Here is a 24,064-nt window from a genome sequence, read left to right as displayed (position 1 = left end):
CAGCCCAAGATTTCAAGCCAGATCTGACTAACCAAAGCCTGTGCTTTCCTCCTGCTATCAACCCAAAGGCCAGACTCCTAGGTCCCTCCTTGAGCTGGCTTGGGACGGAGGGAGGGGGCCAGGGTAAGGAGGCGAGGTGGTGAGCAGCTGAGCCATGTTAACAGCCTTGCTTGCCCATCTCCCTCCTTCACTGCATGCTCAGGGCTCCGAGCCACAGGAGGGAGGATCACAGCCTGCTGCATCCGGACACTGGGAACACCACTCCAGAGCTGTCTGGGAGGCCAGGGCTGCCCTGCAGCGTTGGGGATCCTGATGAGGCCTTGGGAAAGCTTAGCTCTCCAGGGCACCAGGGAGCCCCGGAACCTCCCGTGAGGGTGTGTTTTGGGGGCAGCAGCAGGGAAGAATGGGTGTCTGGCCCTGTGCTCCTGGAGAAGTCCCTGGAAGCCCAAGGTCTGAGGTCAGCTGAGGTGTCAGGAACTGCAGCCTTCAGGGAGGAAGGAGGCCAAAGCCCCAAGGGGGAGTCCCTGCTCTGGGCAGGGTGGAGAAGGTGGAGTTTGTCTCATTTAGCACTGACACTACTGGCACACAGTGGCTACTCAGTGTTTGTGGAGTATAAATGACTGAGTAAATTGCTAATTGAGGTTACGTCAGGCTGGGCTTTTCTTTCTCTTTCTCTCTCTCTCTTTCTTTTCGCTTTTTTTTGTTTTTTTGTTTTTTTTTTGATAGAGTCTCAGTCTGTCGCCCACACTGGAGTGCAGTGGGCAGATACGGCCCACTTCCAGGCTCAGGCGATCCTGCCATCTCAGCCTCCTGAGTAGCTGGGACTAGAGATGCCACCACCACACCACCTGGCTAATTTTTGTATTCTTTGGTAGAGATGAGGTCTTACTATGTTGCCAGGGCTAGTCTTGAACTCCTGGACTCAAGCGATCCTCCCATCTCGGCCTTCCAAAGTGCTGAGATTACAGGTGTGAGCCATCACGCCCAGCCAGGCTGGGCTTTTCTACTCAGAGGTTCATTCCCGAGAGCTAACTGAGCTAGTGTCCTTCCCTTCTCTGCCTCCTTGGCATCTGAACGTAACCAGCCCTGGATGATTGTCGAGGGAATGAGCCACCCACTCTGCAAGCCCTGAAAGCCTGCCCACCCAAGCATGCCAGCTCTGTCTAGGCTGGAGGCTCCATAGCCAGGGCAGTGCTGCTGTCACTTGGGGTACCCAGACCAGTCTTCAGGTCGGAAAGAGGGTGGCAACTGAGGGGTAAAGAGGAACAGCGACTTGCCCAGGGCCACACAGCAAGATAATGGCAGAGCAGAGAGGAGAGCAAACCTGGGTGTCTGATCTTGCAGCGGGCAAGTTGCCAGGAGCCCCTGCCTATGTTGACGAAGTCAAATGGAACCCAAACAAAGATCACCCAGGGCATTTGCTCAGGGACTCACTCAGCAAAGGCAGCGATACCTAATGTTTCTCAGCCTCAGCACTAGTGAGCGCTGGGGTCCAGATAAGTCTTTCTTGTGGGAGGCTGTTCTGTGTGTTACAGGACATTTAGCAGCATCGCTGGCTTCTACCTGCTGGATGCTGGGAATATCACTCTAGTTGTCACAATCGAAAATGTCTCCAGACATTGCCAAGTGCCCACTGGGGTGGGGGGATTGACGGCAGTGGCTCTGGGGCCAGCCTGCTCCTATGTGCTGTGTGGCCTTGGACAAGTTCCTTACCTGCTGTGCCTCAGTCTCCACATCCGTAAAGCAGAGATGACAATACTGTTTACCTCACATCGTTGTGAATGTCTGCTAAAGCACTCGCGGCAGTGCCTGGCAGGTCCTAAGTGTCGTGTGAGAACTGACTGTCATCCTCTTCGTCGTGGTCATTATTCCATGCCAGAGACAGATCCCCGTGCTGGGAACACGGAGGTGAATGGGAGCCTGCTCAGAAGGAATATTGCCAGCGGGTGTGGTGGTGCGTGTCTGTGGTCTCAACTACTTGGGGGGCTGAGGTGGGAGGCTGCAGTGAGCCGAGATTGCGAAACTGCACTCCAGCCTGGGTGACAGAGTGAGACCCTGACACACACACACACAAAAATCCATAAAAAAAAGATGCTTCTCATTCATTTATTCATTTAATAATGTTTATCAAAGTAAGAGCTGCGTCTCTTTGTGCTCTGGGCTATGCCCAAGGAAGCCCCACAGAAGGACCCATCCCGGCCCTGGGTGCGGGGCTGGGGTCGTAGTCATGGAGTTCTTGAACTGCCTTAGAGGACCATGATGAGAACTTAGCCAGGCAGAGCAGGGAGAAAGGGCATCCCAGGTGGAAAGAACAGCACGTGCAGAAACAGGGTGGCAGGAACTAGTGTGGATTCCTCTTGAGAGCCGTGGCCACCTGGGCGCTTCCTGTAGACGCTGTGGCTTGCAGAGTACTTCTGGGCACCTTCCAACCTGAGTTAACGGCTGGCTTCTTTGGGCCGATCCTGGTCCCCTGGTCAGCCTGTCTCTGGAAGCCACACTTTTGAATAGCGGTAGCTGACATCGATTATACATTAACGATGTGCTGCACTCGACATTTTCCATACAGTATTTCATCTCGATCCTCCTCAGGCCTAGAAGGAGGTACTCACATCATGCCCATTTTAGAGATAAGTAAATAGACTTACAGAGGGAAAGTAACTTGGCTAAGGTGAACTTGAACCAAGATGACTGACTCCAGAGCTTCCATTTTTCTTTTTCTTTTCTTTTTTTTTTTTTTTGAGACAGAGTCTCACTCTGTCGCCCAGGCTGGAGTGCAACGGCGCGGTCTCCACTCACTGCAGCCTCCAGCTCCTGGGCTCAAGTGATCCTCCCACCTCAGCACCCCCAAGTAGCTGGGATTATGGGTGCATGCCACCATGCCGGGCTAATTTTTGTATTTTTAGTAGAGCTGGGGTTTCACCCTGTTGGCCAGGCTGGTCTTGAACTCCTGACCTCAGCTGATGCACCTGCCTCAGCCTCCCAAAGTGCTGGGACTATAGGTGTGAGCCACTGTGCCCGGCCAGAGCTTGCATTTTTCTTATCTTCCTTTGCTCTCTTCTCTTCTATCTCTTTCTTCTTTCCCTTCTGGCCTTCCTGTGCTGTTTGAGTTAATCACATGTCAGATCATGAGCGATAATAACTGAGGCTCATGGCGTATGCTCAGGCAAGTCCCCTTGTTTCCCCTCTTCATTCCCCTAGGTGCCCACTCTTAATAGGCTAATATGTGTCCTTCCAGGACACCTTCCACTTATTGTAAATGCATGGCTATCCTTAAATATATATAATATTCTTTGTGTGTTTTAAGTCTACATAATGAGATTATAAATTGCCTGTTCCTCTTCTTTCATAGGTGTTGAGGGGGGTAAAGGGTAATTGCCTTAATTTTTATTCATTTATTTTTTTTGAGATGGAGTTTCACTCTTGTTGTCCAGGCTGGAGTACAGTGGTGCGACCTCAGCTCACTGCAACCTCTGCCTCCCGGGTTCAAGCGATTCCCCCACCTCACCCTCCTGAGTAGCTGGGATTACAGGTGCGCACAACCATGCCCAGCTAATTTTTATATTTTTAGTAGAGATGGGGTTTCACCATGTTGGCCAGGTTGGTCTCAAACTCCTGACCTCAGGTGATCCGCCCGCCTCAGCCTCCCAAAGTGCTGGGATTACAGGTGTGAGTCACTGCACCCGGCCTGTCACTGTCAATTTCTAATGCTTATCAGTTTCTGTGTCTTCCTTCCACCACATCTAAAAGCCAAAAGTGGTAGGGTGCAGTGGCTCATGCTTGTAATCCCAAAATCTACAATTTTTTTTTTAAAATTAGCTGTGCAAGGTGGCACATGCCTGTAGTCCCAGCTATTCAGGAGGCTGAGGTGGGAGAATCTCTTGAGCCCAGGAGTTCAAGGGTACAGTGAGCTAGGATCATGCCACAGCATTCCAACCTGGATAACAGCGAGAGACCCTATCTCAAAAATAAATACATAAATACAATAAAAGCCAAAAGGGCCTTAGTTATTTCTTGGAGCTTGCCGAAGGTCATCTCTTTACTTGCTCAAGTATTCAGTTAAGAGAGTCTTTGTGTAGTAAATTTTCTGATGTCTCAGGATAGCTTTATTTCAAGGCCAGGTGTGGTGGCTCCAGAGAGCAGGAGGTTCACTTAAGGGGTGATTAAAACGATCTGTGGTATGCCAGTAATCCCAGCACTTTGGGAGGTGGAGGTGGGCGGATCACTTGAGGTCAGGAGTTGAGACCAGTCTGGCCAACATGACGAAACCCCATCTCTACTAAAAATACAAAAATTATCCAGGCGTGATGGTGTGCACCTGTAATCCCAGCTACTTGGGAGGCTGAAGCCAGAGAATCACTTGAACACAGGAGGCAGAGGTTGCAGTGAGCCAAGATTGCACCACTGCACTCCAGCCTGGGTGACAGAGTGAGATTCTGTTGGAAAAAAAAAAGAAGAATAGCTTTATTTTACACTCAGATTTAAATGAGAGTTTAGCAGGGTATAAAATTCTAGGTTCCTTCAACACGTCAAAACTTACTTTCTTGTCTTCTTGTGTTTTGCTGCTGAAAGTTCCAAGTACCTGTGATACGTGTTCATTTATAAGCAATCTGGATTTTTTTTTTCAGAAAACTTAGAATTTTATCTTCAAGATTCTCAAATTTTACAAAATATATTAAACTGTGGGGGTCTTTATTTTCTCTCTTGTTTGGCCTTTATGAGAAAGCTCTCACCTCCTGCCCCTCAGGAAACCTCCAACACCTTTCTCCTGTCATTTCCTTTTCTGGGCTGAGTACGTGACACCCCTGTTGTCAGTGTGGCACCCATGGGTGGCAGGTGGCGTGGGGCACACTCGGCTGTCACAGCCATGGACCTGGCCAACACTAACGGCACTGGTGCCTCCCTGCCCCCTGGCTCGCTATGGAGAGTATACCATAGGGGTGTGCTCAGGACAGTGTTTAGAGAAAAGCCAGTAAAAGCGAAGCTCTCCCTAAGCCTATCTCCTGTCTGAGGTGAATGCTCCCACTCCCTGCCGTGTCTCCTCCCACACTGGGGTCCCACCTTTTCTCTCCCCCAGAGTTTTTCATAGTCTGTGGAGTCAGGTTTTAGGGTCCGTTAAGCTCCCTCTGAGCCCTCTTTTGCAGCCCCGCCAGCCTGGGGTTTGTTGAGAGAGAGGCGCCCCTTGCCGCCTGAGCGGGTCCTCTGGAATGAGCAGGTGGAAGAGACTCTTCTTTCCCATGCTGATTTCATCCCTTCCTTTTGTCTTCTCTGCAGTCAGACTGGTTCTTCAGTGACGAAGAGGACAAGGGAGAGAGAGTAAGTGATGCCGCGGGCTGGGCTGGCATGGGGGCTGGTCTGAGGTGAGCCCCAGTCCTTGGGGGTGGGGCAGGCAGCGGGACTTAAGCCGGGGAAGGTGTCTGTCCTTGAGGCTTCCCTCAAGTCTGATGGAGGAAACACAGACCCTCTCCTCAGGAGCCCCTAGTCTGATAGAGAAGCACAAAGCTTGCCTTCAGGAATCCCCAGTCGAAATGGGGGAGATATAGGCCTTGCTCAGAGGGAACCCAATTCAGGAGTAAAGGCAGCTCCTGCCCTCCAGGCTACTGAGAAGGACTTAGGTTGGAGGAGTTCCAGTCTGGTGCGGGAGACACAGCTCCTGCCCCTAGCTGAAGGGGCCGCTCTGGCCTTCGCGGTTCCGAGGTGTTGAGGAAGGCACAAAACTGTCTAATAGGGGACATGTAGGAATCATCCTCAAGAGCGCCCGGCTGATGAGGGAGACGGTCCCTGCCCCAGTGAGCCCGGTCTGATGGAGGAGACATGGGCTCTGTCATCAGGGCACCCCCCTCTGGGGGGTTGGCAGCCCAGCATCTGAGGGCATGCCAGCTGACCCCTCCTCCTGTTCGCAGACCCCTGTGGGCGACAAGGAGCCTCAGGCAGTGCCCAACATTGAGTACCTCCTGCCCAACATTGGCAGGACAGTGCCCCCTGGCGACCCGGGGTCAGGTGAGCGCAGGGGCCTGGGAGTGGGGAGGCGGGAGGGTGGACACTGCATTCCTGAGGGTCCCAGATGCCTGGCCAGATGCCCAGCTTCCCTGTGCCACCCCAGCGGGGCCCTCCCCTGCCAGCCACCATGGAGATGGGGCTGTTGGGGGCCTTCTCCCTCCCTGGGGAAGTCCAGCTTGCCCCGTGCCCACCTCCTGTCTGCGCAGCTGCCCCGCCCCGGGCAGGGTCGGAGCTTTGTTCCCCCTCTCTCACTGGTTTCTTTCCTCAGCCTTTAATTTCTCGTGGGCTGGCTGTGTCCCTCTGGGCATGTTCCTCTTTTTAATTTTTCTTCCTTTTCTCCTTGCACCCCCGCCTCTCCCTCCTCCTCTCCCCGTGCTCTCCTCCCACCCCCTTCTCTTTTCCTCCCCCTCCCCTCCTCCAGCGGACCTGTTGGAGATTTAAAGGGTACAGTGCGGTGTCGCGGCCTCGGTCACTAACAGTGGCGGGTGATTATAAGAAGGCTGGGTGGGCACAGCGGCAGGCAGAATGTCCCGGACTGTGAGGACCCCACACTGACATGCCAGTTACCCCTGCCTGTTATCCACTTACCCCAGCAGTCCATGCCCCTCCCATTCTAAAGCCCCTTCTCAGGAGGAAGGAGGCACTCACTGGGCCCAGGGCCCTCCCCGTTGCCTGGACACCTGGGCATCGAATTGCTGCCCTCCTGCAGTGCCACAGACCCTGCGGCCTCTCTTTGCCGAGTCTCACCACTGCTAGTCATCCAGGCTGGGGACCGACACTCTCTGGAGACCAGCGATGCCACGCCCAGAAGCTTCTCTTTATCTCTAACTCCTGCCTCAGTCACCCCAATGGGCCGCCTCTTCCTGCTTAAGAAACCGGGGCCCTGAGTCCTGTTTGCAGGGCCTGTGGCCCTCTCATGGCAGAGGACAGATGATTTACATGCTCAGAGACAGATGAGGGTCACTCCCTTTGTGGCTGCAGCCACTGACTCCTCCCCCCGCCATGGTTGTCCCTCCCTTTAGTTTTAGCATTTCTGTTCGTCTCTGACAGAGGCACACAGGAGCTCCCTAGTCACCAGAGGCAGGCTCAGGAGGGGCCAGAAGACATGGGGGTGGGACGGCAGAGAGGGACCCCGTGTCTCTTCTAATCACCCGCCGCCCCCCGCGCCCTGTGTGTCGTGTGTGGTCGCCCATCTTGCTTTTCTCACCTTGTGCAGGGGGAGGGGTCCGGAGAGGGGGGCGTCTAACTTGCCTGCCAGAGAGTGTGGATTAACCGCACCTGCCCACTACCCTGTGGGACCCCAGGAGGCCCTTGGACCAACCTGCTCCCTCTTTAGCCTTGGAGGGGACCCACCAGGACGTGTTTCTGGTTCCTTCTCCACCCCAGTGATATTAAAGGAGTGGGACCCAAGTCCCATAGAAATCATGCTTTTAGTCTCCTTCATAACTGGGTGATAACTGGGGACCCTGCCCATGAGGCAGGGTGACCCCAGGTCCGGAGGTGGAACCTATCAAGGCTCTAATCACCAGCCCACTCCACCTCCTGCGTCCCACCCACTTCATTTTTGCCCTTTTATCCATTATTCATGTGGTCCCTCTTCTCTGTTGTGTGCTCGGGGGTGGATGTAGGGCACCCACCTCTCTGTGCGCTGTGTGGTCTCCATTTCTCCAGAGCATCTGTGATTTGCTGTGTTTCACTGTGGTGGTTTCCATGGACTGCACCTGATATTTGGCATTTTCTCTCCAGTGCTTCAGAGTAACAGGGACGGGCGGGGAAGGGGAGAGGAACCAGGCTCAAAGACAATGCCCCCCTGCCCTTAGCCATCGGTCAATGAGGGGCCAGTGGCTGGCAGCCTGATGTCACTTCCTGCCTCTAGAGGAAGTGGCAGTTAACATCATTTTCTCCTCCATCCCTCTCCCATAGATGGACATCAGATGTCCATCATACTCCTAGGGCCTGGGGAGATCTCATGTTTCAGAATTCCCTGGTTTCTGAAGCCTTTGAGGAGAGGGAATTGTGTGCGTAAGACTCAGCTTTCTTTTTTCCTGATGCAACTTTCATTTTTTTTTCTGTCTTTCACCAACAGATTCTACCACCTGTAGTTCAGCCAAGTCCAAGGTACGTATGAAGGCAATTCTGAAGGCTTGATCCCTGTACAAGACAGCCCACTTTGGTTTTTGTTCAAGGGAATTGAGGGAATGGCAGTTGGACCATGGGGAAAGTTGATGGTCCCTGAGAGGGAAGGCAGGAGGTACCGAGTGCCCAAGGTAAGCTGAGAAATTGCTTACCTTGGCAGTGTTTGGTGAGGCATCTGCTGTAGTAGAAGGACCTGGCCTGGGAGTTATGTGGCTAGGAGGCAATGTCACTCAGTAGTTAGAAGCACAGACTCTGGAGTCAGACAGTCCTGGGTTTGAGTTCTGGCTCCACCATTTAGTAGTTTGGGACATTGGGCAAGTTACTTAACCACTTTCTGATCCTTAGCTTCCTCATCTATAAAATGGGAATATCAGTAAATCTGTGGGGTGCTATAATAAATAAAACAGATATCCTTTAAGGTCTTTGGAGAGCCTAAAGCAAGCAGAAGGAAATAAAGAGAGGAGCAGAAATCCATGAAATTGAAAACAGTTGAAAAAAAGCAATGAAACCAAAAGCTGGTTCTTTGAAAAAAAATCAGTGAAATTGATAAACCTCTAGCCAGACTAACAGAATAAAAAGAAAGATGGCACAGATTATCAGTATCAGGGATGAAAGAGGGACATCACTACAGACCCCTAAGTTATTTTTTATTTTTTATTTATTTATTTTTTTTGAGACGGAGTCTTGCTCTGTCACCCAGGCTGGAGTGCAGTGGCACCACCTTGGCTCACTGCAAGCTCCGCCTCCCAGGTTCACACCATTCTCCTGCCTCAGCCTCCCGAGTAGCTGGGACTACAGGCGCCCACCATCACGTCCAGCTAATTTTTTGTATTTTTAGTGGAGACGGGGTTTCACCAGGTTAGCCAGGATGGTCTTGATCTCCTGACCTCGTGATCCGCCCCCCTTGGCCTCCCAAAGTGCTGGGATTACAGGCGTGAGTCACCGCGCCTGGCTATAGACCCCTAAGTAATTGAATTTATGGGCATAAAGTTGCCCATAAATTCAATAACTTAGATGAAATAGACCAATTCTTTGAAAGATTCAGACTGCCAAAACTCACTTAAGAAAAAATAGATAACCTGAATAGTCCTATACCTCCTAAGGAAATTGAATATGTAATTTAAAATCCCCCAACAATGAAAACTTCAGGACCAGATGGTTTCACTGTTAAATTCTACCAAATATTTAAGGAATTTTTTAAATTTTTAAACAATTTACTTTAATAATTTTAAAATATTCTAAATAGAAAATAGTATAATTTTAAATATTGATATATTTAAATAGTTATTTAAATATTTGAATTATTCAAATGTTATTTAAATAGTTATTTAAGAAATAATACCAATTCTCCACTATCTCTTTTGGAAGATAAAAGAGGGTGGCTGGGCACCATGGCTCACGCCTGTAATCCTAGCACTTTGGGAGGCTGAGGTCGGATCTTGAGATCAAGAGTTAAAGACCAGCCTGGCCAACATGGTGAAACCCCATCTCTACTAAAAATACAAAAAAATTAGCTGGGTGTGATGGCATGCACCTGTAATCCCAGCTACTCAGGAGGCTGAGGCAGGATAATTGCTTGAACCTGGGAAGAGGAGGTTGCAGTGAGCCGAGGTCGTGCCACTGCACTCCAGTCTGGGCGACAGAGCGAGACTCCGTCTCAAAAAAAAGAAAGGAAAATAGAAGAGGAGGAAACACTTTCCAACTCATTTATGAGGCCAGCATTACCCTGATACCAAAACCTAACAATGCTTTTGAAAAAGATAGGGCTAATTCATTTGATAATACCACAAATACTTGTTGAACGTCTACTTTATATCAGTACTGTGCTGGGTACTGATAATATAAATAATGAGCCAAACAGATAGGTTCCTGCCCTCACAAAGCTTATCTTCTAATGAGAGACAGACACTAAGCTTATGAAGAAATAGACTATCTGTCTGGCAGGTTTGGAGGCACAGTGGAGGCAGAAACCAGATGGAATGAGCTAATAAAGTGAGGGAGGGAAAAGCGCATACATAGACCACTCTTGTGAGAAGTCCGATTGTGAAGAGATATTTACAGAACAAAAATGGAAAAATATGTGGCTTGAGGGAAACTTTCATTAAAAGATGAAAGCAGCCAGGCATGGTGGCTCACGCCTGTAATCCCAACACATTTGGAGGCCGAGGCAGGAGGATCCCTTGAGCCCAGGAGTCCGAGACCAGCCTGGACAACATAGTGAGTCGTCAACTCTACAAAAAATGCAAAAATTAACCAGGCATGGTGGGGCATGCCTGTAGTCCCAGCTACTTGGGAGGCTGAGGCAGGAAGATCATTTGAGCTTGGGAGGTTGAGGCTGCAGTGATGAGCCATGATCATGCCACTGCACTCCAGCCTGGGCAACAGAGCAAGATCCTATCTCAAAAACAAACAAACAAAAAAAGACGAAAGCACAAATTTACTTGCCAGTGGGAATGATCCAGGTGAGAGACAGAGAGAGAGAGGAAGAGCTGGGCCCAGAGCCCATGAAGCAGCAGTAGACTGTGCTCCTAGCAGATGCATCCCCAGGTGTAGTAGGAAGAGAGGGAGGTGGCAGGGGCACACTAGCAGGCAGTGTTGGCAGCAGGTCATTGGGGTCACTCCCAGCTGATGGCTCTTTCCTCAGCGAAGTGGAAGGTGAAGACCTCTGCTGGGCGTGAAGGTGGCAGGGAAAGTCTGAGCAGAGTGAAGGAAGTCTGAAATGGGTCCCATGAAGCAAGGCAGATTTCCTGAAGGGGCCGAGAAGCATCATGGGCAGGCCGAGGCCTCTGAAGGCTGCGGCCCCTTCTCGAGAGCCAGCACTTTGCCCAGCAGCCGTGCCCCACCCCTTTGGGCCTGGCTTCTCCACAGTCCCCGGAGAGCCCCTTCTGAGTCCCTTCTGGCCAGAAGATGTCCTCATTTGCTTCCTGTGACCCCACCGTGTCTCCAGTGGACTCAACACTGACCTCCCCAGAGCTCACAGGCCACTGCCTCCCTGAAGCCTCCTGGCTTGAAATTCCTTCCTCCTGAGACGCTAGCAGTTACCGCTTCCCAGTCTGGGCCTGCCTGACTCCTGCATTAACCTGGGAACTCCTGCAGGAGGCCTTCTCAATCACAGGGCCTTGAACAATAGAACGTGCTTTTCAGAGAGTACGTCTTTACTGTAAACTGACTCAGAGACTTCACTGTGACCCAGTGAGTTCATCACAATCACTAGCATGAGATGAAAGAGGAGGGAATGCACATTTACTGAGCACCTACTAGGTGCCAGCCAGTATGCAGATAACTTTTCACGAACATCGGTTTCATTTCATTTTTACGGAAGACCCTTGAATTTTGTACCATCCCCATTTTACAGATGTGGGGAACCAAGGCTCAGAGAACTTAAGTAACTAGAAGTTTGGGCATATTCTTGGGCCTCAGGCAGGGGAGCTGGTTAGGTGGCCTCCTTCCTTGGTTGGTGCTCTGGTATCTGAGTTCTGATCCTCTGTTCTCAGGCTCTGAGTGTTTCTTGATTTTCTGGCACAGGGACTGGCTCTGTCCTGAGCCTGAGCTGAAACCAACCGGCCAAGCCTCTAAGAAACGGAGGCACAGACGAGGCTGCCGGTCTATGAAGTACAGCGATAGGAATAACTGTTGCAGGGACAGGGACGTTGAGTTGTGTGTGCCGCAGTGGTCTCAGTCTCATCTACTGGGGAGACCAGGAATCGGAGTCAGGGAAGCAGGAGGCATCAGGCATCTGAGAGCCTGCGGCCTCCTGTCCCGGCTGTAAGGAAGGGGCTGCCTCGGGCACCAGGGCCTGGCCTCCCGCCAGGCTGTGAGCTCTGAGGGTGGGCACAAATCCTGCAAGTGCCGGACACTCACGACTGCCAGCCTCTGTCTCTCTTGCCTGACTCTAAAACCCAGGTCCGTGATGGTCAAACTGTGTTCCCTGGAGCCACCATGGGGTTGTGACCACCAACAGGTGTATGACAGGACCAAGCGTGCAGGGATCCAAGCTCCCACGGCCTCCATCTGAGCCACTCTTGGTTCTGTCTCACATTGCTGGGTTTCTAGGGAGGATTCGATTTGGACAGAGTGCTCCCAAGCTCATCAGAAACCATTGTTCTAGATGTGACAGACCTGTCTGTAGACGTTCTCCAGGCTGTGTCCAGGACACCCTGGCGGCCCCAAGTTACAGCCACATTCTGATCTCGCCTCCCTGTGTGGATGGTTTAGGCTGTCCCGGGTAGGAGTGTGGCCAGGCACACATGGCAGTCTCTCAGCTCCGTGGTGGGTGGAGTGGAGTTGTTCATTACTCAGAAGGCTCCCTTATCATCTTTTTTTTTTTTTTTTTTTTTGAGACAGGTCTCGCTCTGTCACCCAGGCTGGAGTGCAGTGGCCTGAACACAGCTCACTGCAGCCTCTAACTGCTGTGCTCAAGTGATCCTCCTGCTTCAACCTCCTGAGTTAGCTGGACTACAGGCACACACCACCACTCCTGCCTAATGTTTTTGTATTTTTTTGTAGAAATGGGGTCTTCTTTGTGTAGGCTGTTCTTGAATTCCTGGCTTCAATGGATCCTGCTGCCTCGGCCTCCCAAAGTGCTGAGATTACAGGCATGAGCCACGGCACCCCACTCTCGTTATCATCTTAATTCCAAGTTCTTGAGGAAGGGGACCACTTTTGTCTTCTCTGGTGGCCCCTCGCCTACTGCTTAGCTTTCTTTACAGCCTGCAATAATCCCCGAGCACCCCCACTGGTACAGGGAGAAGTCTAGCTCCTGACCAGGCTCTGATTTCCCCGGCCCTGCCCTATTCAAGTTCCTCAAATTCCTTGACCCCAACCCTTGCCCCATAAGAAACCTCCCCATGACCCTGACCCTGACAGAGAACTGGCTGTGAAAATTTTTGCATTGACAACAGATATTGGAATGCAGGGATTCCCTATCTACTTCAGGCACCTTCAAGAATCAGAGGAGGCCAAGCATGGTGGCTCATGCCTGTAATCCCAGCACTTTGGGAGGCCAGGGTGGGGAGATCACTTGAGGCCAGGAATTTGAGACCAGCCTGGCCAATATGGCAAAACCCCGTCTCTACTAAAAATACAAAATTAGCTGGGGGGGGTGGTGCACGCCTGTAATCCCAGCTACTCAGGCGGCTGAGGCAGGAGAATCGCTTGAACTGGGGAGGCGGAGGTTGCAGTGAGCCAAGATTGCACCATTGCATTCCCAGCCTTGGCAATAGAGTGAGACTCCGTCTCCAAAAAAAAAAAAAAAAAAAAAAAAAAAAGAAATAAGGAAAGTTATGCACTCTTGCTCCAGAAAGACACCTATCTACACAAATCCTGTGGCAAGTTCAAGGAGTTTATGGACCCCCAAAGCCTACCCAGGGACTCCAGTTAACAGCGCCTTCTCCAGAGTATTCCGGCTGGTAATTAGCTTGTTTGGCAGAAGGTGTCAGTCTAGCTGTCAATAATGCCTTTGGTCATAGCTGATTCCTAAGTTTAAAGTATTCAACAATATGAATAGTTACAATTTATTGAGCATTTGCTGTGTTACTGTGCTTAGAATTACTAATTCTCACAAATGCCCTGTGAGTTAGAGATAGAATTGTCCTTATTTTGCAGTTGAAGAAACAGAGGCCAGAAGAGCTTCTGTAACTTGCCCCAGGTCTCACAACCAGCAAGTCGCCTGCTCCAGAGCCTCCCCTGTGAGACAGAACCCGTTAGGAGATGAGGCCTGCCCTGGGTGACCCTGCCCGGCTATGAGATTAGAGCTTGAGGGCAGGGTGTGTATAAAGTCATCTCAGGCTGCTGTAATAAAATGCCATAGCTAGGTGCCTCAGACAACAGAAATTGATTTTCTTACAGTTCTACAGGTTAGAAGTCCAAGATCAAGGTGCCAGTGTGGCTCATTTCTGGTGAGGGTTCCCTGCCTGTCTTGTAGATGGTAGATGGCCACCTTCTCACACTGTGTACTTACAAGGCAAGGCAGAAAGAAAAGAGAGCGCAAGAGAGCCCAAGCCCTCTGGTGTCCCTTCTAATAAGGGCACTAATCCCATCAAAAGGTCCCACCTTCACCTAAACCTAATTATCTCTCAAAGGCTGCACCTCCAAACTGGGGGTTAGGGCTTCCACATGTGAGTTTGGGAGGTACACGATTTAGTCCATAGCAGTGAGTGAAACCAGCTGATGACTGGCTGGTGGAACTGGGCTCATTTCTGTCTGGGTCTCTGAGCACTGCACTGGCCAGGTTTGTAAGCCCACTCCACAGCCATGTGCTTGACACCTGGCAGGTGCTTCGTGTGTGTCGGATGAATACACTGGACAAAAGAAAAAAAGGCTGTGGGCGCAGTGGCTGATGCCTGTAATAATCCCAGCACTTTGGAAGGCCAAGGTGGGAGGATCACTTGAGGCCAGGAGTTCAAGACCAGCCTAGCCAACACGGTGAAACCCGTCTCTACTAAAAATACAAAAATTAGCCAGGTGTGGTGGTGCATGCCTGTAATCCCAGCTACTCGGGAGGCTGAGTCATGAGAATTGCTTGAACCCGGGAGGCAGAGGTTACAGTGAACCGAGATTGCGCCACCTACACTCCAGCCTGGGTGACAGAGGGAGACTCCGTCTCAAAATAATAATAATAATTAATAATAATAATTAATAATAATAATGCTCTAGCCTGGTGCAAGCGTCCCCTGTAAGCTCTGCATGGAGCCCCTGCCTGCACCTGGACACCTCTGGTGACAGAGACCTCCATCATAAGATTGCTGTGACAGGGAGAAAGTTCATTATAGTGACCTACATCCAGGTCCTTGTCACTTCCGTCCATTGCTCCTGCTGGCCCCCTGCTTTCCTGCAGTATATCCTGGATTAACTCCCTGATCATTCTGTGAATCTGCTGACCTCTGCATTCCTTGGAAGAGAAATCAGTCTGATCTCGTTGCTTCTGGAACCAGCTGGGATGAGAGGGTAGTTTGATCAGGTGATCCAAGCAGCCTCTTAAGTCTCTCAGAGAGCACTGGCCAGGAAAGAAAGCAGTACTGGCCACCATATGCTCCAGGCTGATCCTAGCAGTGCAACCACATTGCACAACTCCAGGGGGTGCCTTCTGGTGTTGTGCATTGTGGGCAACCATGGCCCAGGAGCCACATGCCTGTGACTCCTGAGTCCCTGACATGCTCTGGTTTTCTCAGAACTAATTAATGTGAGAGCGAGGACAGTGGCTGCAGTGGCCACAAGAGGCATCTGGGTCTCCATTCATTATTACACCATGGCTGAAACAAGAGGTGGTCTGTGAGGAGGGGTTGAAAGGGCAGCGTGACCTTGTCAGGTCATTCCAGCCCAAGACAGGAACCAGTCCCAGCGTCTGCTTCTACAAGGCTTCCTGTGTTAAGGGGACTTCATTCACCAATTGTTTGTTCATTTCATGTTTATTGAGCACCTGTTATGTGCCATGCAGAAACAACCAAGTCACAGCCTTTGCTCTTAAGGAGCTCAGAGTTCGATGAGGCTGATGTGAGAAGAGCTAGGAGCATAGTGAGATGACAGGAACATAGAGAAGTGATCTCCCATCTCAGGCAAAGGGAGGGCTGGGAAGTTGCTGTACAGAGGAAGCCATGTTCGAGCTGGGCCTTGTAGGGTGAGTAGGAGCTCATCCAGCAAATAGGGCAGGGGGACATTAAGGGCTGGCAGCAATGTAACAGTGTAGGTCACATCAAAGGAAGGGTTAGTAGGGCTGTATTTCCACAGTGAGGGCTGTGTTGGGGTTGGGGTCAGGGCAGAGCAGCGCAGTAGGCTGGGAAAGTTGGGGCTGGGTTGTGAAGAGCCCCATGTGCTGAACTGGGGAACTTGTGCTTTATCCTGGTGGGTGCTGGGGCATGCAAGCTTCTGAGCAAAGCTGGGTGAGGATCAGATTCCTGCTTCAGAATGGTGGCTCTGGAGGAGAGACCCGGGCTGGGGCAAGGGTGGAGGCAGGAAACCCTATTAGGAGGGGCAGGAGGGCCCAGCGAGGGCAGAATGAGGGCCTGCCGGAGGAGGAGGAGGAGGAGGAGGAGGAGGAGTTGGCTTTGGGAGCCATTTCAAAAGAATCCAGGACTTGGCTGTGGGTGGAGGAGAGAGGGAGGAGTCACAAGACCGCCCTAAGGTGAGCAGTGTGAATGGAGGCAGTTTGGGGCAGGGGTAGGTAGGATGCTGTGGTTCCGGATAGGTGAGTTTTAAGAGCCTACAGACACCCAGGTAGAAATGGATTCTCAATGGGAAGAAGAGTCCCGGAGCTCAAGTGAGTGTGGTGTTGGACAGGGAGGCCTGGATAGCAGTGCTGCTTGGGAATGGTATTTTCTAGGGAACACGAACAGAGAAGGCAAAGGGGCCAAAAACAGTCCTGGGAACACTGAGTCTTAGTGGGGAAGGCAGGGGCGGGGCGGGCGGCGGGCAAGAAGAACCTCCCAAGAGGCAGAGGAGAGGCCAGAAGGGCGGATGAAAACCAGCTTCCAGAAGGCCATGGCCGGCAGCATGGGCCCTCCTGGGAAAGTGTGAAAGGCCAAGGCCCCAAAACACCACAGGGTGTAGCAGTGAGGGCTGGTTCAGGTGAGAACAGCGGCATGAAGTTGCCCAACTTGGGGTTGGAAATCACAGTTTGGGAGCGGCTCCAATCCAAACCATGACACCATACGGGATCTTTCAGCCACTTGCAGGGGCGGAGCTGGCGGCGGGATTGACCTGGGATTGGGGATTAGCGGGGTGGGGAGCTGGTGGGGTCCGGCGGAAAGGGGAGGACGTGAACTTGGGCGGGTTGCCCTGGAGAGGCCTGTAGATGCTGGGCAGGTGGGAAGGCAGGTTTCCAGGTGGCGGCGGGTGGAGAGGAGGTGGGGGACTTGTGGTCAGAGAGCGCCCCTGCCGGGGATTTGGGGATCAGCATGCAGGAAGCTCTGGTGATGACACCCCAGGGGCGTGTGTGAAACGGATTCAGGCTGCCAAGCGTTATTCACTGTGGAGAGACTGTCATCACCAGAGCCGTGTCTAAAGGATTTAGCCAGGGCTGGATACGGAAAACAGAATGGAAGGGGGCTTTGGGAGACCAGCCCACCTCACAAGAAAGAGCTGAGAGCCTAGATTTGGGCCAGCGGGGGTAGTCTCTGGACGGAGGGCGGCACGGGGCTGGAGGAGGAGCGTTTTATGATGCGGCCGTGGGTGCTGGCCTTGGCTGGGGCTTGTGGCGACTGGGTGCCGTGACGTGGGGGTGGACCGGGTAGAGCGGGGTCGGCAGGGGGCCGAGTCCGGGCGCCCCCCGCATCCTGACCTGTCTCCCACACAGGGTTCGTGGGCCCCCAAGAAGGAGCCGTACGCCCGGGAGATGCTGGCGATCTCCTTCATCTCGGCCGTCAACCGCAAGCGCAAGAAGCGGCGGGAGGCGCGGGGGCTGGGCAGCAGCACCGACGACGACTCGGAGCAGGAGGCGCACAAGCCTGGGGCGGGGGCCACAGCGCCGGGGACTCAGGAGCGGCCGCAGGGGCCGCTGCCTGGCGCCGTCGCCCCCGAGGCCCCCGGACGTCTCAGTCCCCCGGCGGCGCCGGAGGAGCGGCCGGCCGCGGACACGCGCTCCATTGTGTCGGGCTACTCCACCCTGTCCACCATGGACCGCAGCGTGTGCTCGGGCGCTAGCGGTCGGCGGGCAGGCGCGGGGGACGAGGCGGACGACGAGCGTAGCGAGCTGAGCCACGTGGAGACGGACACTGAGGGCGCGGCGGGCGCGGGGCCTGGGGGGCGCCTGACGCGCCGGCCGTCCTTCAGCTCGCACCACCTCATGCCCTGCGACACTCTGGCGCGCCGCCGCCTGGCCCGGGGCCGCCCAGACGGCGAGGGCGCGGGCCGGGGCGGTCCCCGCGCCCCGGAGCCGCCCGGCTCGGCGTCGTCCAGCAGCCAGGAGTCGCTGCGGCCCCCGGCGGCGGCGCTGGCCTCGCGGCCCTCGCGCATGGAGGCGCTGCGGCTAAGGCTTCGCGGCACGGCGGACGACATGCTCGCCGTGCGCCTGCGGCGGCCGCTGTCGCCCGAGACCCGGCGGCGCCGGAGCAGCTGGCGCCGCCACACCGTGGTGGTGCAGAGCCCGCTGACTGACCTCAACTTCAACGAGTGGAAGGAGCTGGGCGGAGGGGGCCCCCCGGAGCCTGCGGGCGCGCGGGCGCACAGTGACAACAAGGACTCCGGACTCAGCAGCCTGGAGTCCACCAAGGCGCGGGCCCCGTCGTCCGCTGCCTCGCAGCCGCCCGGGCCCGGGGACACGGGGTCCCTGCAGAGCCAGCCCCCGCGCCGCTCGGCCCCCTCCCGCCTGCATCAGTGTCTGTGATCCCCACCTCCCACGCCGCTCGGGCGCCACCCCTCCCTAGAGCCCCTTGGGAACCAGGAGGCTTCACCAGCCTGCACCTCCTCTTCTGTTGCCCCTGGGTGCATGGTGGGGGTGGAGGGCGCAGCAGGCAGTGTCTCTAGTTGGTGTGCTGGAACTGGCAGGGCAGAGAAGGCTGGGGCCGGACTAAGTGAATGGAAGGGGGTTCCAGAGGTGATGAGCAGAAGAGGAGGGGGCGTGGGCTGCTGGGGTCTGTGTCCCTGCACACATGCGCCCGATAGGTCCTTCTGAGCCTTTCTGTGGCTGCACTTGGGGACCCTTGTGGACCATGGGGTGTGGCTAGGGAACCCCTGAGTTTCAGACTAAAGGAAAGATCCTGGGTGATGCTGGCTTTTTGCTTCTTTCTTCTGCCCTCCCACCTCAGCTTGTAAGTGGGGATGTGTGTATGTCTGGGGAGAGGAGTTGTAGGGTGCGTATGTCCATGGGGGGAGGGGCTTGTGTGTGCGAGTGTGTGCAGTCATTGTCCCAAGGTGTTTCCAGTAGCGACTTCTGTCCCCCTACCCCCACCCTGGTCCCCACTTTGCGCCCCAGGGCTCCCTGCCTTTGGTGCACACAGGATCCTGCCCGCCCCCCTTGCCAGAGCCAGAGAAGGGGGTTGGGGCCATTCCAAGGAGGCAGGACTGAAACCCTCACCAGGGTTACTCCCCAACATCCTTTTGCCTGAGTCACCCTCTAAGCGCTTTAACCACGGGCAGCTGCCTGTTCCCCAGACAGTTTTGGGGGGGGTCCAGGGTCCCCCTTGCTGGTACCTCCCTCACCCCTCTTTTTGTTTTTCCATCTGTGCCTGTTCCTTCCACAGCCCAGGCACACAGAAGCCCACCTTCTTCCCCTTAGGAGGAGGGATAGTCAACACCCCTGCTGTCTCTCTGTCACTCACACACTGATTTATGGGGTCTGAGCTGGGCTGTTCCTGCAGGATGGACAGGACCCAGCGCCCTCTTCTCCCCACAGGCTGTAAATAGACTTCCAATCACCAGGCCAGCCCCCACACACCCACACTCATTCCAGGGAAGCCCAGGTAGGTGGTGAACCCGCTGCCACGTCTATCAGTCCTCTTGTTTTATGCAAAGATTTACTGTAAAGTAGATTTCTTTCCCTCCCTCCCCCATTCTTTTATTGTAAATATTGTCTCTAAATGTGTAACATATTATAAAGAATTTATAAGGATTTTTAAAGATGTTTTGCTCATTTACATAAGTGTTGTAACAGTGTTGGACAAAGCCTTCCACCCCATGTCCGCATGGCTCCTTTCACTGTGTCCTTGACACACCTCTCTGGCAACAACTAAAATTTCCTGCTTCTGAAAAGTCCTGTCTTAAAAGTACAGTCTATATCTTGGAAATAAATGGCTTTCCTCAAGGCATGAGTCAGCTGTCTCACTTGTTTTGGAGGGAAAGGGCCAGAGTGGGGCTGGGAGACAGGAGAGGTACCTGGCCCAGGGAAGGAGGGCGATGGGGACTGGACCAAGGGGTGGCAGGGCGGAGGCAGACTTCTTCCTGGTGACCTTTTTGTAAGTGTCCTGGGGGACTGGTCAATGACACAGGGACAGATATGAGTTGGAAGAGTGGGTGGCCCTCATTGCTGTGCGAGGTTTCCAGGCACCTGCTCTCTATTCCTACAGAGCCCAGGCAGGTGCACAGGCACCTTCTCAGGCCTACCTGGAGCTTCACAATGGTTCCAGCAGTCCTGCCCCGCAGACAGGAGGCTTGGGCCAGCTGTCGTAGGCACTCCAGGCCCAGATAATATTGCAAAAGGACAGAATGGGTTTTGCCGGTTGTCCCCTTCACATGTGTAAGCTTACAACATGGGGTGGGCATCCTTCTGTGCCGGCGGTTGCTTTGTAGTTGCCCCAGCCAGTTTACAGGCTGCCTCTGCTGAGCCTCGCAGCTTTCTGTAGGAAGACCAGGTGACAGTCATTAAAGGGAATCTAGGGAGGGCTGGGGCAGTGGCTCACGTCTGTAATCCCAGCACTTTGGGAGGCCAAGGCGGGAGCCCAGGAATTTAAGACCAGCCTGGGCAACATAGTATAGTCCCTTCCCCTCCTCTATTAATTATATATATATATATATATATATATATATATATATATATATATATATATTTAAATCTGTATATATATAAAGAGAATCTAGGGAGGAGCCCAGGAGCTGGGAAGAGCTCAGTTGCTCACTGAATCCTATGCCCCACCCTCCCAAGTTGTTTCTGTTGGGCAAATGAGCTTATAGCATTGTAGGCTCTGCCAGCTCCAAGGGCTTTACACGTCTTATTATTTTTTTTATTTTTATTTTTTTTGAGACCGAGTTTCGCTCTTGTTGCCCAGGCTGGATCTCGGCTCACTGCAACCTCCACCTCCCAGGTTCAAGTGATTCTCGTGCCTCAGCCTCCTAAGTAGCTGGGATTATAGGCATGCGCCACCACACCAGGCTAATTTTGTATTTTTAGTAGAGATGGGGTTTCTCCACGTTAGTCAGGCTGGTCTCGAACTCCTGACCTCAGGTGATCCGCCCACCTCGGCCTCCCAAAGTGCTGGGATTACAGGCATGGGCCACCACACCCGGCCAACACGTCTTAAATCAGTCCTCCAACACTCTTGAGCACACCACCATTGTTTTCTGCATTTTATATATGAGGAAATGGAGGCACGCAGCAGTGACATAACTTGCCCAGCCCAAGATCACATAGCTAGTAAGCTGTGGAACCAGGGTAAGTTTAAGTCCAAAGAAAGGACACAGAGATGGGGTAACAAGCCCATTGGGCCACCTTCTCCAGACTGTAGTAGACTTTGAGTGAGAATGGATGAAAACCCTGTGCTCTCCTTCAAAAATAAAGTAGGAATAGGCCTGGCACAGTGGCTCATGCCTATAATCCCAGCACTTTGGTAGGCTGAGGCAGGGAGCTCCTGAGGCTAGGAGTTCGAGACCAGCCTGGCCAACACGGTGAAATCTCATCTCTATTAAAAATACAAAAATTAGCCGGGCGTGGTGGCACATGCCTGTAATCCCAGCTACTCAGGAAAGCTACTCGGGAGGCTGAGGCAGGAGAATCGCTTTAACCTGGTAGGTGGAGGTTGCAGTGAGCCGAGATTGTGCCACTGCACTCCAGCCTGGGTGACAGAGTGAGATTTTGTCTCAATAAATAAATAAATAAATAAATAAATAAATAAATAAGGAATGAAAATATCTCTAGATTTATTTTTATTTTTATTATTCTATTTATTTATTTTTGAGACAGGGTCTTGCTCCATTGCCCAGGCTGGAGTGAAGTGGTGTGATCACAGCTCACTGCAGCCTGGACCTCCTGGGCACAAGTGAGCCTTCTGCCTCAGTCTCCAGTGTAGCTGGGACCACAGGCATGTGCCACCACACTCAACTATTTTTTTTTTTTTTTTTTTTTTTTAGTAGAGACAAGATCTCATTATGTTGCCCAGGCTGGTCTTGAACTCCTGGGTTCAAGCGATCCTCCTGCTTTGGCCTCCCAAAGTGCTGGGATTACAGGCGTGAATCACTGTGATGGGCCTATTTATTTATTTGAGACAGGGTCTCACTCTGTCACCCAGGCTGGAGTGCAGTGGCGATTGAAGTTCACTGCAGCCCGGACCTTCGGGCTCCAGCGATTCTCCCACCTCAGCCTCCCAAGTAGCTGGAATTGCAGGTGCGTGCCACCATACCCAGCTAATTTTTTAATTTCTGTAGAGACAGGGTCTCCCTATGTTGCCCAGGCTGGTCTCAAACTCTTGGGCAACCCTCCTGCCTCAGGCTCCCAAAGTGCTAGGATTACAGGTGTGAGCCGCCATACCCCCACTGATATCTCTAGATTTTAAAAAACAGAGAATTTATCACTAGCAGACATGCCATATAAGAAATAGTAAAGGCAGCCTTCAGATTGAAACGGAAGTACACTAGATGGTAATTTGAGTCCACGCGAATGAATAGAGAACACTGTAAGGATAACCACATAGGCATTATGAAAGACAGTATAGGCCAGGCTCGGTGGCTCAAGCCTGTAATCCCAGCACTTTTGGAGGCCAGGGCAGGTGGACACTTGAGGTCAGGAGTTCGAGACCAGCCTGACCAACATGGTGAAACCCTGTCGCTACTAAAAATACAAAATTAGCTGGGTGTGGTGGTGGGCACCTGTAATCCCAGCTACTTGGGAGGCTGAGGCAGGAGAATCACTTGAACCTGGGAGGTGGAGGTTGAAGTGAGCTGAGACAGTGCCACTGCACTCTAGCCTGGGTGACAGAGCGAGACTCTGTCTCAAAAAAAAAAAAGAATAAACATTTTTGTAGTAATTATTTTCCTTTTTGTCTTTAACCCTGTCTTTAAAAGATAACTACATAAAGCAATAATTACAAAACTGTGTTGACATATAAAGGTGTAATTTGTATGACAATAATGTCATGAAGGACTGGAGAGGAATGGAGCTATATTAGAGCAAAGTTTTTAAACACTATTAAAATTAGGTTACTATTAAGGTGAACTAGATTGTTCTAAGTTAACATGCTAATTGTAATCCCTAGGGCAACCACTAAAAATAACTCAAAAAATTGTAAATGAAACAAAACAAAAACGGAATTAAATAGATGATATATTAGAAAATATTAGCCACCCATTGTGGCTTATGCCTGTAATCCTAGGACTTTGGGAAGTTGAGGCAGGAGGATTGCTTGAGACCAGCCTGGGCAATCTAGCGAGACCCATCTCTATAAAAAATTTTTAAAAGTTAGCCACGCATGGTGGCACATGCCTGTAGTCCCAGCTACTTGGGAGGCTGATGTGGGATGATCGATTGAGCCCAGGAGGTGAGACCCTGTATTAAAAAAAAGAAAGAGGCCAGGCGCAGTGGCTCAAGCTTGTAATTCCAGCACTTTGGGATGCCAAGGCGGGTGGATCACGAGGTCAGGAGATCAAGACCATCCTGGCTAATGCGGTGAAACCCCGCCTCTACTGAAAATACAAAAAAAGTAGCTGGGCGTGGTGGCAGGCGCCTGTAGTCCCAGCTACCCAGGAGGCTGAGGCAGGAGAATGGTGTGAACCTGGGAGGAGGAGCTTGCAGTGAGCCGAGATTGCACCACTGCATTCCAGCCTGGGCGTCAGAGCAAGACTCCATCTCAAAAAAATAAAAATAAAAATAAAAAAAGAAAGAAAATATTTATTTTACACTCAAGAAGGCAGAATCAGGCTGGGGGCAGTGGCTCACGCCTGTAATCTCAGCACTTTGGGAGGCTGAGGTCAGAGGATCACCAGAGGTCAGGAGTTTGAGACCAGCCTGGCCAACATGGCGAAACCCCGTCTCTACCAAAAATACAAAAATTAGCCGGGTGTGGTGGTGTGTGCCTGTAATCCCAGCTACTTGGGAGGCTGAGGCAGGAGAATCACTGGAACCCGGGAGGCGGAGGTTGCAGTGAGCCGAGATGGCGCCATTGCACTCCAGCCTGGGGAACAGAGTGAAACCGTGTCTCCAAAAAAAAAAAAAAGAAAGAAAGAGAGAGAGAGAGAGGGAGGGAGGAAGGAAGGAAGAAAGAAAGAAGGCAGAATCAAGGAATAGAGGAACAAA

At 52.3% G+C, this 24,064-nt stretch overlaps 1 protein-coding gene and 1 long non-coding RNA gene across 9 annotated transcripts in view; one reads left to right on the top strand and one right to left on the bottom strand.

Annotated features, from left to right (window-relative positions):
• The window catches only part of ARHGAP23 (Rho GTPase activating protein 23), a 94,261-nt gene extending 74,394 nt beyond the window's left edge, over window positions 1-19,867 (top strand). For 6 of the 8 annotated variants that reach the window (XM_054671613.2, XM_054671616.1, XM_054671614.1 and 3 more), the window contains 4 exons: window positions 5,272-5,313; window positions 5,901-5,997; window positions 8,084-8,115; window positions 17,423-19,867. In XM_054671613.2, the coding sequence (XP_054527588.1) occupies window positions 5,272-5,313; window positions 5,901-5,997; window positions 8,084-8,115; window positions 17,423-18,451 (1,200 nt within the window). In that variant the 3' untranslated portion in view covers window positions 18,452-19,867. Of the gene's footprint in view, window positions 1-5,271; window positions 5,314-5,900; window positions 5,998-6,418; window positions 6,442-8,083; window positions 8,116-17,422 lie in introns of all 8 variants that reach the window. The other 2 variants (XM_054671620.1, XM_054671618.2) reach the window with 2 other exon arrangements.
• Window positions 2,093-7,854, bottom strand: LOC129137766 (uncharacterized). Its single transcript, XR_008540551.1, has 2 exons — window positions 7,635-7,854; window positions 2,093-2,591 (listed from the first exon to the last, which is right to left on the bottom strand). It is a non-coding gene; the product is annotated as an uncharacterized LOC129137766 (long non-coding RNA).
• Window positions 19,868-24,064: the final 4,197 nt, after the last annotated feature.

The sequence above is a fragment of the Pan troglodytes genome, chromosome 19 (genome assembly GCF_028858775.2).
Source record: "Pan troglodytes isolate AG18354 chromosome 19, NHGRI_mPanTro3-v2.0_pri, whole genome shotgun sequence".
NCBI lineage: Eukaryota > Metazoa > Chordata > Mammalia > Primates > Hominidae > Pan > Pan troglodytes.
This window is presented reverse-complemented; position numbering and strand designations above follow the sequence as displayed.